Below are 15,282 nucleotides of genomic sequence, written 5' to 3' on the forward strand. Positions count from 1 at the left end.
GCCGGGCTCTCTAGGACGCCGGCGCCCCGCACACCCACCATGGATCTGCTGCTGGTGGTGAACACGAGCCTGGACTCCCCGAACGAGTCCCTGCCGCTGCCCCCCTCCTCGCCGTCCTCTTCGGTCCTTCTCCAGCCGCCCTCTCCCTATTCCCCGGCGGCCGTGGCCAGCCTGGCGGCCGTGGTGAGCTTCCTCATCGTCTTCACCATCGTGGGCAACGTTCTGGTGGTGATCGCCGTCCTCACCAGCCGGGCGCTGAGAGCCCCCCAGAACCTCTTCCTAGTGTCCCTGGCCAGTGCGGACATCCTGGTGGCCACTCTGGTCATGCCTTTCTCCTTAGCCAACGAGCTCATGAATTACTGGTACTTCGGCAAGGCTTGGTGTAATATTTACTTGGCACTGGACGTGCTCTTTTGCACCTCCTCCATTGTCCACCTGTGCGCCATCAGCCTCGACAGGTATTGGTCAGTCACACAGGCGGTGGAGTACAACCTCAAACGGACCCCTCGGCGGATCAAGGCCATTATCCTCACTGTTTGGCTCATTTCAGCTGTCATCTCCTTCCCACCATTGATCTCTGTGTACCGGGACCCTGAAGGAGATGTTTTTCCCCAGTGCAAGCTCAATGATGAGACATGGTACATCCTTTCATCTTGCATTGGCTCCTTCTTTGCCCCCTGCCTCATCATGGTGTTGGTCTATATCCGCATCTACCGTGTGGCCAAGCTAAGGACCAGGACCCTCTCTGAGAAGCGTACGATGCCAGAGGGGTCCTCCCAGACTGAGAATGGTTTGAGCCGTGCTGCTGGGGGCTGCATGTCCCTGAGGATGCAGCTGGGAGAGAACGGACATTACTCAGGGCACCACTGGCGCAAAGCCTCTGAGCTGGAGGACATTGAGCTGGAGGAGAGCAGCACCTCAGAGAGCAGACGGAGGCGGAGCCGGGAGGAGCATCCCCGCAAAAGCAGCAAGAGCCAGTCCTTCTCCTACTCCTATTCCTCCAAGCACTCTAGTAGCCGACTGTCCCGCGCAAGCAATCGCTCCATGCAGTTCTTCTCATATCGCCGTCGCCGGAAGCGCAGCAGCATCTGCCGTAAGAAGGTCACCCAGGCCCGGGAGAAACGCTTCACTTTTGTGCTGGCTGTCGTCATGGGGGTCTTTGTAGTTTGCTGGTTCCCTTTCTTCTTCAGCTACAGCCTCTATGGTATTTGCCGGGAGGCATGCGAGGTCCCCGAGACTCTCTTCAAGTTCTTCTTCTGGATTGGGTATTGCAATAGCTCCCTCAACCCAGTCATCTACACCATCTTCAACCAAGACTTCCGCAGGTCCTTTAAACACATTCTCTTTAAGAAGAAGAAGAAGAACTTCCGGCATTGAGCTGGAGGGATGGATTTGCCTTGAGGAGGAGTGGAGTTAAAAGAGAAGAAGTCTCTGTGCTGAAAAAGAAGGGAGGGAAGAGAACATGGACTTTGGGCTTGGAGAGAAGGAAGAGGGCTTGCCTCCTTGGTCGTGCAGAGTGGTGATATGGAGTACAGGGACAGTGTTGGGGAGGCTGAGTGTGCAGGATGGAGACATGAGGCTGGAGGAGCAGTGCTGGAGTGCAGATGGGTAAACAGGGAGGGAAGGGATTGTCTGAATCCTGACAGGGTATGAGAAGCTCGCAGAGGAAACCAGGCTAAGACACTGAGCTTGGGAGGCAGTGAGTTTTTGTGGGCTCTGGAATTTTGTGGGAGAACAAGCAGAGGGAAGAGGGAAGGATTAAGTGGCAGTGGTGTGGAGATTTGAGTATTTATAAATAAAGCAGCTGGGGCCTGTAGTGGGCTTGTCCCAGTAAGAAATTAGCTTTTACTGCTTATGTGGGGAAAGAAAGTGCAAAGTGGCAGGCACTGACAGTTTTTTGAGTTATGGAAGGATTTAAATGTTTGCCAAAAAAGAAAAAACTCCTAAGAAAAATCAAACTTTTCTAAATAAAGCTTTGTACTGTTAAAACCTCCTGAATGATGATTTTACACAGAGCTTAAGTGAAAGAGAGGCATGGGGTTTGCTTTTTTTGGAGGGGTCTTTGCATAGAGAGCTAGATGGGAAATGCTTTTCTTCCCATAATTTTTGTTTGTGGGACAGACGTGGGAGTTTGCATGTTTCCATGAAATAGGAAAAAAGAGCACATGCACCCTATGACCTTATTTCTCTCCCCCCCGTTGGTTCACCAGGCAGTAAATTCCTACTCCATCCCTGTCAGATCAGTAGCCTAAGCACCTTGCTGTGCTGGAGCAGGTAGCTTGTCTGGACACGAGTTCTAAAACAACTTCCATTGGAAAAAAATAAAATAAAATAAAATTGTGAATTCAGCTAACATTTTCAGAATTAAAAGAAAAAAAAATTAAATTGCCATCCAGCTCGATTTTCATGAGCCGGGGTGAACTTTTTTCCCCTCTTTTTAAGCCCTGAGAAGGCTTATCTCAGGGGCTGGATGTGTGCTGCTCTCATTCTCAGGCAGACAGGCAGTTGGAGGCCATCTGCTATGCAGATTTTCAGAGGAAGAGCAATCATCACAACACTAAGGTCTTTAAATCCTTTGTATTTACAGTCTTAGAACAACTAAGTCCTTTATATCTGTTTTTTAAATGAGAAGCATTCGTTGCAGATTGTTAGCTGTGTGTGTGAACAAACCTCAAAAGAAGGTGCAGCTGCTCCAAACCCTTAATATTAATGCTGCTTTATTTCCCTTTTCCTGTTTGCATTTCTAGTTTGTCATTTCAGAGGATTTTGTTGGGGAGGAGAGGAGGGAAGAAGGGAGAAGGGTTTGAACAGTTATTAAAGCAAACTGTATATCCCATGGGTTTATGAAATGTCATAAACTGTTATGAAGAGAATGAAAAACAGGACTGGTGTCTGTACATTTGCCACTGAATGCACACTGAGTGTAAGACTCAGCTGAACATTTACAACCCTTCTCCCACTGTGCTGCTGCAAGGTGTATATTCTGTTTGTGGAGTAAATACTGCTCCGTTTTCCGTGTATCACTCTTCCATAGGCAGCAGGATTTCGCATCTGCCACAAATTAAGCTTTCCATAGTAAAAACCTCCTTGAAAAATAAAATGAAATGAAATCTCATATGGCAGGCTTCTTAAAAAGCTACACTGAATCTGTACCTGAGAATTATTAGATCTCCCCTTCTTTACTCCCTCTGTTCTGTCTGACAGGTGTCTGTAGTCTGTCTTCTCTTGAAATCTCTGTGGCATAAGGAGAAATGATAAAGCAGTTGCTTTGTTTAATCAGTGTTTCATAATAAGCATTTGGTTCACTTAACCCTGGAAAAGGAGGTCGGCAGTGGCTAAGATTCTGTTGTTAATTCGATAGACAATTTAACTTCAGGGCCAGCTCAAGTGGGAGTTCTGCCTAAGTAAGGAGTAGACCATTGCACCAAAAGCATTAGAAGTTTACTTGATTTCACTAAAGAAACAACTGAGATCTTTTCAGAGTTTTTATTCTGTATCTTATTGCTTCCTTTCTTGAAATAAGGTTTGATTTGAGCTTTGCTTAAACGTGTGCTTAAAGAAAGGATGTTAAGAGTTATTTTCAGGAACATCCCTTTGTAAATAACAAATAAGTGGGTACAAATACGTACCAGAGACAGATAAATAATAGAAAAAAAATAACAACCAAGAGGAGGAAATTAAAAGCCATTTTCTCTTTAGCAAAATGGAGATGATTTTTAAAATGGTATCAAGAAGAGCATTGAAACAAGGTCACATTGTTTGTAGGTAGCCAAAAAGTTCAAGTTTGTTTCATCTGGAGAAACTATGTAATTGCCAGAGCAACCAAATGGTACATAGCTACTACCTCTGAGTTACTGGATGACTTCATTAGAGATACCCATTCCTACTGAGATGAAGGTCTGCTTTTGTCACTTACTGCTCATTCAGAGTGGTTTCCCAGCCTGCACACACACATGGCAGTTTCACTGTTGCACTGGCTTTGAAATGAGATTTGTTGCCTGTACACATGATCCTTCCTTTTTGTTTTTCCTTGTAGAATTAAAGGAATCTATGAAAATGAAATTTAATTGACAAGTCAGATTTTAGTGGATGTGAAGTATATATGGAATGACTGATGTGCCTTAAAAGTAATTTCTTGCTATAAAATTATTCTGTGGTCATTATAAGCATAAAGGAAATAATGCTTCTATTTTTGTTTTGCATTCCAAATGTCTAAAAGGTATTAATGCAGCTACTGAACATCTATTGGCAGCAGAATACTTACAAACAGGGCATTTTCTGTGGTTTTAATTTACTTCTCATCACAGTCACTCATCTGATTCAATACCTCAAGAGGATCTTATTTCTTCTGAGCTAGACAGAAAGTAATATCCATCAATAAAGATGCTCAGTATACACCCCTTTTAAGTGCATTTCCCTCTAAGTTAGTGAATATGGAGGATTTCTATAAAAATTGTTTTTAATGTAACTACTGAATATGCTTCAAGGAAGTAAAATGGGGCTGATTTATTTTTTTTTAATTACAGCGTTCTCTTATTACTTGTAATAGCTGAAGACTGGAATTTGTAACATACTGCCTGGTGTTAACTTTTCATAAAAAACTTAACAGCTCTGCTACTGTGGTTGTGCTTCCACTGTAAGTTGACTAGTAGCATATACAGGAAACAAATAGTCAATGTAGCTTTTGCTTAAGGCAAAAGTGGAAGATGTTTTATGTTTTGAGTGTGTCCAGTTATGTCTTTGATCACATCTGATGAACTGTTTGAAACATTCTACTGCTGTGGAAGAATGAAATGTTGCTATGAAGCCATATTGATTTTAGCAACTAGCACCTGTTTTTTAACTGCTCATTTGCTCATTTCACCATGAAAGAAGTTTTCTGTCAGTCTAAAGTGAGAATGAATGTTTTCTTTTCAGAACTAATTTTCTGAACAGTAGCACCATTGGTTGATTATTGAAATACTAAACAGTATAACTTAGCTGGGATGGGAACTCAGTGCTGTTGCTCTTCAGCCCCCTTCTCTGGGAGCTTTGGATGAGAGAGAGCCATAGAAGGCTTGAGTCAGATGGAAGGGGTGATATGTAGGAGGTTTGACAGGATCACAGCTTTAAACCATTGTCTAAAATAAGAATCAGGCCCTTCTCTTTCTGTGTGATCCCTGTTCTGAAGAGTCATGGTGCTCCAAAACCACTGTCAATTTCTGAGAAGTAGACCTAAGTTGAATGAGTACCTGTGAGAGCAGCTTTGCCCACATTGATCTGGTTCACCCTTTGTGAGTAATCCCAGAAAACTTCAGTGGAGTTTATTTGTGAATGAGGGAACTACTCAGTGTGGGCAAGATTGTTAGGAGTTTCCTTAGACATTGCCTGTTTGTTTTTGTTTGTAGATGTGCCTGAGGAATGTATGCAAACATTTGTGCATTAATGTACGGGAACTGAAAGAAAACAAGCCTCTCTGTTTAACTTTGACCAGTGTTCAGAGTCACAGAAGGTGTGGGTCAACAGGTTTTTTACTATATAACCAGAGCAACAAATCTGACTGTATTTTCAGTACAAGCTGTGTGAAGAGCATTATCTGATTGCATTTTGGTTTTGGAGAAAAAAAATGTAGGCCTCTTCCTTGTTCTGTGGAAGTTGATATTGGTTAGAACAGCATCTGAGAAGTGTAAAGATTTTGTAGGAAATGTCAGTAATTACATGCATTTCAGGAAAATGTTCTAACCTTAAACTGACTGCAGTCAAGGAGGAGAGAATACCAACAAGCTATGCAAAATGAAGGCCAGATGCCACTTGTGAATTCATTTTCATGGTTGCTCATTGTGACCTTGTTGGTGAGCAGAAGGCAACTAGATGCTTCAGAGAAAAAGCTCTGATTTGGAGGGGGGATGGTACGTGAGGAAGTGATTACCCACAGCACTGGAGGAGTTAATATTTACTTACCTTATTCACACAGTAGACAAATACAGTGGAAGAAATTGCCTTTTTCATTGCACAATAGCAAATATTAATTTGCCTTTCAGATCTGTAGGTCAGCTAAGCCATACAGAAGATGACAAAGGATAAGGTAGGGTTAGGAGATTCCTCACTTTAATGTTCAACACCAAGATTAAGTTTCTCCTTTGTCCTTGATACAGTCCAAAATACAGTTTGGCTCTTGGACCCAAAAGGCCATGTAACATCAGTATGTTACACTGAATGTAGTCTAGTTTTAGGAAAAAGCATCAGTTTGTATTATACACCCTGCATATCTCTATTTCAGGACAGAAATGTCTGACAGTTAAGGCATGTGAGAAAGAAGTAATCAACATTTTGAAGGGTCATATGTGTGTTGTGAAATCTCCCTAGATCTCATTCTGATGACTGAGCCATCTTTCATCTGTAGCTTCCCAATCACTTTGAACTCTTAAGACTTTGGGGATGTGTCTAACATGGAAGCAGTAGAAATACTGCTTCTCAGGGAAGCAAGAAGTGGCAAATTTCTCAATCACTGTGCAGATGGTTATATCAGATGTCCAGTCCTCCACTGGATGGATGGCTCTGCTACTGGTTTTAGTGGGAAAAGCTGGGATGTTTTCAGCTCACAGTGACTGTCATACTTGGTCTGATACCTATACTCAATACATAGCCTTTGTTTGAAGTGGAAGCCCTTAGGATATGACAGAAGACATTTTAAGGAGTGTGTCTCTCCTCAAGCATATGTTCTTCACTATACCATCCCAAACTTTTTTTAAATTCAACTGCACAACATTTGATAAGGTAGAGAAAGGTTGTCAGCATCTTACAGAAAAAAAAGAGGCATGGAAAACACTAGGAATCAAAACCTGGTGTCTTAGTCCTAGCTTAACATCTTGCTGTGATACCAGTTTTCCTCCCCAGGCCCCCTTTTTTTTATTTGGAAAACAGAAATTCATGCAAAATTGCAGAAGCTTACTTTTAATAGACTACACTGATGATACTGTTTACACTGGAAAAAAAGAACTTCTCTGTCAATAAATGGCATTCTGCTGTAAAGCAATTTTCCTTACTCCTCTTGAAAATCTAATGAAAAGTTAAACAACACTTAATTCAATTTGTCTATATGTAACTCTTTTTTAAAAAATGCTTTATTAAAGGTCCTGAATGTAAAGTACACAAATCAAATATAGCTGCTGACTTAATCAAAATCAGTTAGTTGTGTTTCAGCATTTTTGTGAACAGCAGTCATTCATTTTGTATGATACTCATTCCTGATAGCTCTCTGCTGACAGAGAACATAGTACACCCTGTTGACAACAGGGAAAAGATGAGGATTCATATTTCCCTCCATTAACTCTGTTAAGTCTCCTCCAATAAATTAAAAAGCAAGTAGGTCTTTTGGTGTGATGTCTAGTAAGTGACTGGGGTCAGAAAAATCATAATCTGGCTGGTTATGAGATGTGCAGCACCATTAATAGGCTAAACCTAGGCTGCAGGGATATGTTTCTCTTGGTTTTGTTCTCTATGCTTTTGACCCAACATTTCAAATTATTTCCTCTTCAGTAGCACACTTTCAGCATAGCATCCCCTTCAACATAGTCTGCTCGAGTAAGAAATTAATGCTGAGGTCTCCCACTTCCTCACTGAGTGCTTTCACCAATAGTCTATTTATAAAGGTGATGCAGCTAAAATGCCTTTCCTTTAGGCACATAAATGTTTTATTTGGTGTAGCTTTTTGTCTCTTTGTAGACTTAACACTCTCATTCCACAAGGACATTCTCTATCTGAAAAGCAAACACACTTGTCAAATACTGGGAAGAAGATGAGAAATCCTGAAAACCCCTAGCCACTCCAGGTAAATTTTAAAAGAAAAAGCCACAGCTGAACTGAGGAAGAGGCTTGATCTTGTTACTTGTAGAGATGCCCTGTCTGAGGCTACCTGCTCAGCTGTGCTTCTCATCAGATTCTGGTGCAAACAGCGTGTAGAGTTGTCCAGCTGTGGCTAATGGATGCAAACTGGAGCACAGGAGGTTCAATGTGAATATCAGGAAAAACTTTTTTACCGTGAGAGTGACAGAGCCCTGGAACAGGCTGCCCAGGGAGGTTGTGGAGTCTCCTTCACTGGAGACATTCAAAACCCACCTGGATGCGTTCCTGTGTGATGTGCTCTAGGTGATCCTGCTCTGGCAGGGGGGTTGGACTAGATGATCTTTCGAGGTCCCTTCCAACCCCTAGGATTCTGTGATTCTGTAAGTACCTCCAGTGGAATAACAGGAGTGGTGCTAAAACTTCTTGACTCACTCCAAGCCATCCTGTTTTGTCACCAACTGCTTGTGTGCAGAGTTTTGAAGTGCCTGTAAATGTGCATCCACTCAGGTTGGCATGGATTTGCTTACATCAGCAGCAATTCCTGTCAGTGATTAAAGGGAGGCTCTAGACAGTCCATTGAACTGCTGGTTTTGATTTGCCACATGGTAAATGGGAGGAACATGATGCATTGTTTTAACTACACAATTGTCATAGAACGGATTGAAGATTCCTGGATGGCATGGTTTTCTGCTAGAAAAATGGCACTTTGATAAATCTTTTCTTAAAGAATGTGTCTGCTTTGCCCCATACATAATGGAAACCAAGAAATCTTTAATCAGCTTCTGCTAGCTTACTGGTTTGGCTGGCTGGCTCCTGGGCAGGCAGCTGGATAAGGTGCCAGAAAGCCGAGACTTCCTGGCTCCGGGATCCTGGGCAGCTCAGGCCCCTGGGCTTAGGGGCACTCAGCTCCATTATCACAGTATCTAAATGCTTCATAACCATTGTTATGCTTAGTCTGTCAATGTCTTCGTACATTAGGAAGGGACTACCATGCCATTTTTTGCTGATGAGAAACTAAAAGATTAATGGCATTTAAGCAAGTAATTCTTAACAAGCTTCTGCTTTATGTAGATCCTTCCAGTTGCAAATCTACTATTGATTCTCAGACCCCTGTAAACTCTAGTGTATGAAGTTCTTCCTGTCCTTTAAAGTTCTGCTTCTGCCTCTCTAAACACTGCATGTCCACAGAACTTGGACATTAATCTTACTAGAATACACAAACAAAATATTTCTCTCCTTTGGCTATCTCCATCTGGTAGGTAGGTTGCACAGTTCAGGTTTTGCAGAACAAGAGAAAAATAAGGCACTGCCTCCAGTTTGTGAGGAGGCACTGGCATCACTAATGTATTTTTAAGGACTGTATTTGTATTTTTAGTCACCAGTGCTGGATTCACACTCCCATTTCTAGGTGCCTGTTTTTTCCATGTGTTGAAAGATACCCTCAGGGCATAACTCTGACCTATGATTTACACCCCAGAAAGATGGAATTCTGCTGTACTTCTGGCAAAATGCAGAATTAAGAAGTATTATTTAAAAAAACCACAAAAAATCCAAAACCAAACAAAAAACCACAAACAATAACAACAACAAAACCACCACGACCAAAACCAAAAAAACAATGAAACAAAAAACCCCTAAGATCCAAAAAAAGTTGCCACTCAAATAGTCTACCTCATTCATGGGTAAAGGCCCAAATTTCATTCAAAAAAACAGATAAACCAGGGGAACTTTCATGTTTCTCATTTCTTTTAGTGTCTGCCAAGTGTCTCAAGTTACAAGGTGGATGACTAGATTATTTTTTTCTCACACTTGGAAGGTCACTTTCCTTGAGATTACTGAATTTAAGTCTTCAATACACCAGAAATTATCTGGAAACTCAATGAAAAATAAATGTTATAAAGTCAAGAAATTATAGAATCACAGAATGGTTAAGGCTGGAAGGGACCTTAAGGAATGCATTATTACAACATCCAGCCTGGTCTTGAACACATCCAGGGATGGGGCAGCCACAGCTTCTCTGGGCAACTTGTTCCAGAGAATCATCACTCTCACAGTGAAGAATTTCCTCCTAATAGCTAACCTAAATCTACCCTCTTTCAGATTAAAATCATTAGCCCTCATCCTATCACTACATGCCCTTAAAAGAAGTCCCTCCCCAGCTTTCCTGTAGGCCCCCTTCAGGTACCAGAAGGCTGGTATAAGGTCACTCTGGACATTTCTCCAGGCTGAACAACCCCAATTCTTTCGGCTTGTCTTCACAGGAGAGGTGCTCCAGCAACTCTGTATAATTTTCAGGCAAAGTGGTGACCACGGAGTGAACTTGAATGCCAGGTGAACATTTTGTACAGAGGAGGCTTCCTGACAGTATTTACCACCTTAAAAAATCCCAGCCAGTATCTATCAAACTCATACTTTTCATAACTTAGGGAAGGAATTGTCCCCAAATATAGTATTAAGGAAAAGAAGTGTGTAGAAGTAATAGTAAAAAGTAGTCATGCATAGTGAATGTGGAAGGAGAAGAAACCAGTTTGTTCCTGCAGAAAAGAGTTCAGCAGCAGTTCATTCTTACATAATTCTGCCATCTCCAGCTTGGGATAACTGACAGTCACATAGGTTGAGGCTGCCCTCAGGTTACAGTGTTTCCCAACAGTGTCAAAACTTTTTGTGTTAACTAGATTTTTGCTGTGGTAACAGTTATTGTTAATTAATGACAGAAATTACCTTCCCTCCCTCCCTTTCTTTCAGTGGAGAAACAAGAAAACAAAAGATACTTTACAGGACTACAAGAATAACTGTTCCTTTTCTATTTTGGTAATGCAAAAATAAACATTAGGAATAAACATTAAAAGGAGTAATTAGGACTTTTGGATGCAAATTAACCATTTCATTATCTGATTAATCAAGCACAACTCAATTAACTCAATGCACTTAGTTATCCTTGAGGTTTTGTATGTCCTGTAATAAAATATCTCTTTTGCCCAGAGAGGCTGTGCTGTCTGTCCTTAGATGAGTGGATAACGCCCTGAGTGACCTGGTTTGGCCTCATAGCTGACCCTGCTTTGAGCAGGAGACTTGACTAGAGACATCCCGAGTTCCCTTCCAACCTGAATTAGCCTATGACTCTAAGAGCTGACTCCTAATAATAAACAGAAGGAAAATCCTAATAATTGGATAGAAAGATGCCCTGTGTATGGCTATAGGTGGGCAAACTTTGCTCATCTCTTTCTTAGGCCATTTGGATCTCTACATCTTTTCTGTCTGCCATGTGCAAATGCTGTCTAACACACATTTGGCTGGGTCCAGGCCACAGAGTTTTTCTTATTTGTTTAGAATTCATTCAGTAACTATAGACCCCTGCAGCATGTTCACTTTCCCTGTGTTACCACTCCCCACCTCCAGTCCCTAACATAGTAGAGGCACATATACGTACAAATATTTTTCAAGCATTTTCTTTAGAACTCAAGTCAAAATATTTTCTTTTATTCTCCAATAAAACAACCTATGGTAATGTCCAGAAAGTCAAATGTGTTTGTGATCTGCTGACTCTAAAGTGGTGAAGAATATAGATTATAAAGCACCAAGTCATGATTTGTACCCTTGCTGTCATGATCAGGACAACAATAACAAAGAAGTGAATATGTGTTTCCGTACACAGTTGAAGACTTTAGTTGAAGCCTGGGCTATGGTATTCTCTAACCACGACACATGTTGTGTCATTCCTCATTCATTTTGCATGGAAGGTGTCTAACCCTTCTGTAGAAGTGGCATGTCAAAGGATCAGGCTCTAGCTGATGAATTCATTAATATCTTGTCACATCTGGAATTGCAAATCCTTTTCTTCCTTTCAAAATGTCAGTAATGTTTCTCTGCAGGTATGATGCGGATGCCATTGCAGGGCATGGCAATACAGTTGTCTGTTCCATGGAAGTGATAAGAGTTGTTGTTTGCCACCAAATATATCATAGGGCTAGAAAATGCTCTTAACATATGGTTAAAATCCTTCAGAGAGTCACAGAATTATCAGAGTTGGAAGGGAACTCTAGAGATCATCTAGTCCAACTCCCCTGCTAAAGCAGGATCCCCTAGAGCACATTACTCAAGGGCTGCATCAATGCAGGTCTTGAATATCTCCAGAGGAGGGGACTCCACAACCTCCCTGGGCAGCCTGTTGCAGTGCCCTGGCACCCTCACCCTAAGGAAGTTTTTCCTCATATTTAAGTGGAACTACCTATCACAGAATCACAGAATCTTAGGGGTTAGAAAGGACCTCAGAAGATCATCCAGTCCAACCCTCCTGCCAGAGCAGGGTCCCCTGGAGTACAATATGTTCTATGTACTATATGTTCCAGTTTGTGCCCATTGCCCCTTTCCCTGTCACTGGGAACTACTGAAAAGAGTCTGGCTCCATCCTCTGTGCACCCACCCCTTCAGATACTTGCAGGCCTAAGGTACTACTTGTTAAAGAATTAATCTGTCCCCTGGTTTTGCTTTAAATGACTTGAAAGTGGAGGGTTGCAATATACATCATCAATGTCTACTTTCACATCTAACATTTGTAGCTTTCCCAAGCTCTTGAACACTGAAGCAGCTGTAAAAACTTTGAGTTTGCTAATTTATGTGTCTAAAGAAGATGCTATAGAACTGATAATTAATCAGTAGGTGTTGGTCTGTTTTTCCAAGTAACAAGATTAGAGGAAACAGCCTCAAGCTGCACCAGGGCAGGTTTAGATTGGATATTAGGAAAAATTTATTCACTGAAAAGGTTGTCAAAATTGGAACATGCTGCCCAGTACTTAAATACTTTTAAGTATTTAAAAAACATGTAGGTGTGGTGCTTAGTGACATGGTTTAGTGGTGGGATTGGCAGTGTTAGGTTTACAGTTGGACTTGATCTTTTCCAACCTAAGCAATTCTATGATTCTATTATTATGGCTGAAAGCCAGAACTATTTTTTAAAGCAAAACTTTTGTCTTATATTTTCCTGCTTAGGTGAAGTTCATATTCTTCACAAATATTCAGTACAAAACCTTTCAATGTCTGTGGTACAGGATTGGGAAGGAGGTATTAATTTTTGTGGGAGCTGTGTTTCTGGGAGCAGCACTTGCATTGAGACTGATGTATCTGAGGCAGTTCCTGTTTTGGGGTTACTTATGTGCAGATTCAATATCTAGAAGCATGATTTCTGGCCAGGATACAAATAATGACAAATTGTCTAAATGTGGAAAAAAGTCTGGAATGATAAATGTCAACCTTTTGACTACATATATTCAGAAAACTGCACTTGTGAGGCTTCTAAATCAGTGTGCTCTGTTTCTGTTCGTTGATGTTATTTTTATACCTAATTCCCAAGCAATTGCACATCCTACAACGAGAGCTACATATGTCCCAAGATTAAAATAGCAGAAATAATCCATTTTTAAACCTTCAATGCTCAAAACAAATGATGAGTGCTTTCTTTATATGCTAGCTGAGTATTCAACCTGAAACAATAAATAATTACATTGTGTAAAAGTACAGTTCAGGATAACTGTATGTTTTTATTTGATATATTAAAACTGTAAATTGTCCCCTTAGATTTATTTACTGTATACACAAATGTATTATGGGCCTTTGAAAGTTTGGTTTTGTCTTTAAGTTCCATTTTTATTCTTTTTTAAGGAGCAACCACATACACAGGCAAATATTTCCGTTAATAGCCTCAGGGATCCTTGGCAAGCGTGTAATTGTCTATGCACTGACTCTGTAACTGAATTGCCTTTGTTAATAATGGGATATTGGTTTCATAGGCCCCTGACTGCTCCCTTTAATACCCATTAATTATCGTTTAACTTTTTTTAATGAATGTCGCTTTGCCTTTTTCTTTCTTCATGTTTCTTTTGTTTCTTCCCTGTTCCACAACCCCCCTGCAAAAGGCAATGAGTGCAAGAAAATGAAGCAGCAACTGTGCTGTAATCTGGCCTTTACAGACTCCTATTCATTTCAAATAGACAACTTGGGCACAGCAATTGAATTAACTGATGTTGGAGCTCAAAGACACAAGCAGGCTCACTCTGCTCATTCACAACTGCCCTTCCCAGAAGTAAAAGAGATGCTGCTCCCTTTTTGTAAGCTTTTAGATCCAGAGACCTGTAATGATGAAAAATAATGCTTTCTTTGGGTAAGTGTATCTGGCGATAAATTTGAGTAATACATAAGGAAGGGCACAAAGGATACCAGTTCTGCAGCATGCACCAGCTACAGATGCCTACTAGTCCACTACAGGTGGCTCTTAGTCCATCAGCCTCAGCTTCCAAATGGGGCCTAGGAGAGACCAATCCATTAAATAGGCAGCATTTCATCACTGATGAAATGTTCCAGTGCAGATGACTTGGTTTTTCCTCTAGCTTTTTAAAAAAACTTCAGTCTGTATTGTAAACCAGTATGTCATATTTCAACCCCCCAAAAGAGCAAATAAAATTAGTGCTTAGGTCAACCGGGCTATTAAAACCATAACTACGGTTTTGCTGGAGTAATGATTGCAATATATGTTGTCCAGTACAAACAAATAGATTCAGCTTATGTGACCACAAATTACAGTTCTTATACTACTGATTCTTCCAAAGTCAGTATTTCAGAGAAATACTGAAGAATTTATAACTCCAGCCTTCCTTTGCTTCAATACAGCCTCATGGTATTGATTAGTAAATCCCATGAAAAGCCTGTAGAGCAGAAAACATCATTCATTCATGAAATGGAAATAGGCTGTTACACAGCATTTATTTTGCATGGGCCAACTACTCATATTTTTTCTAGAAAGGATTTATTGTTGTATTTGAACTTGAATTCTGGGGCTCAGAGGGATGAAGGGGAAGGAGCCCTTACCTTATGAAGGTTTTTACACACCTACTGTGTACAACTGCCACTGAGCAGTGGATGGAGAGGAAAGAAACAAAACTACCTCTACCCAAGTCACAGAAGTTGGGAGCCTTTCACTCCTGTTTGTATAGGGATTCTTACACTATATCTCCCCAAGTTATGATGTGTTTATTATTGTAGTAATGATTTTTTACATATATCTATAAGGCTATGAAATGGGCAAGGTTTTCCTCTATGCCACCCCAATCAGTTTTTCACAGAGTTTTAATATTTACTATTTTTTTTTCAAACGGAAAACACTGATGTTGGGGAAAACTCCTCCAAACCCTATGACTCAGGGCCTCCTTTTCTGTATTTTTATTCCTCTGCACCTGTCTTCCTACTTGTACATTTTTTCAATTGTGCTACAGAACTGGGGAGAAAAGTAAAAGAAACCTTACCTGCAAAAAACCAGAGAATTTCCAATTATTTTTTCTTTAAAAAGTTCTTAAATTCCAATTTGGAAAAAATGGAAAAATTTGAATGACTAATATGTCATTTGTTGGCAGAGATTTTTGGACGAGATATCATGGTTATGAACTACTGTGTTCCATTTGAGCTTAG

The 15,282-nt window shown here is 40.9% G+C and overlaps 1 protein-coding gene across 1 annotated transcript; it reads left to right on the forward strand.

Annotated features, from left to right (window-relative positions):
- The first annotated feature begins 39 nt into the window (after positions 1-39).
- Positions 40-1,634, forward strand: ADRA2C (adrenoceptor alpha 2C). Its single transcript, XM_010000272.1, has one exon. It carries the CDS (start codon positions 40-42, stop codon positions 1,375-1,377), a length of 1,338 nt encoding a protein of 445 aa, XP_009998574.1. The 3' UTR covers positions 1,378-1,634.
- The last annotated feature ends 13,648 nt before the right edge of the window (positions 1,635-15,282 follow it).

The sequence above is a fragment of the Chaetura pelagica genome, unplaced genomic scaffold, assembly GCF_000747805.2.
Source record: "Chaetura pelagica isolate M959 unplaced genomic scaffold, ChaPel_1.0 scaffold116, whole genome shotgun sequence".
NCBI classification, from domain to species: Eukaryota; Metazoa; Chordata; class Aves; order Apodiformes; family Apodidae; genus Chaetura; species Chaetura pelagica.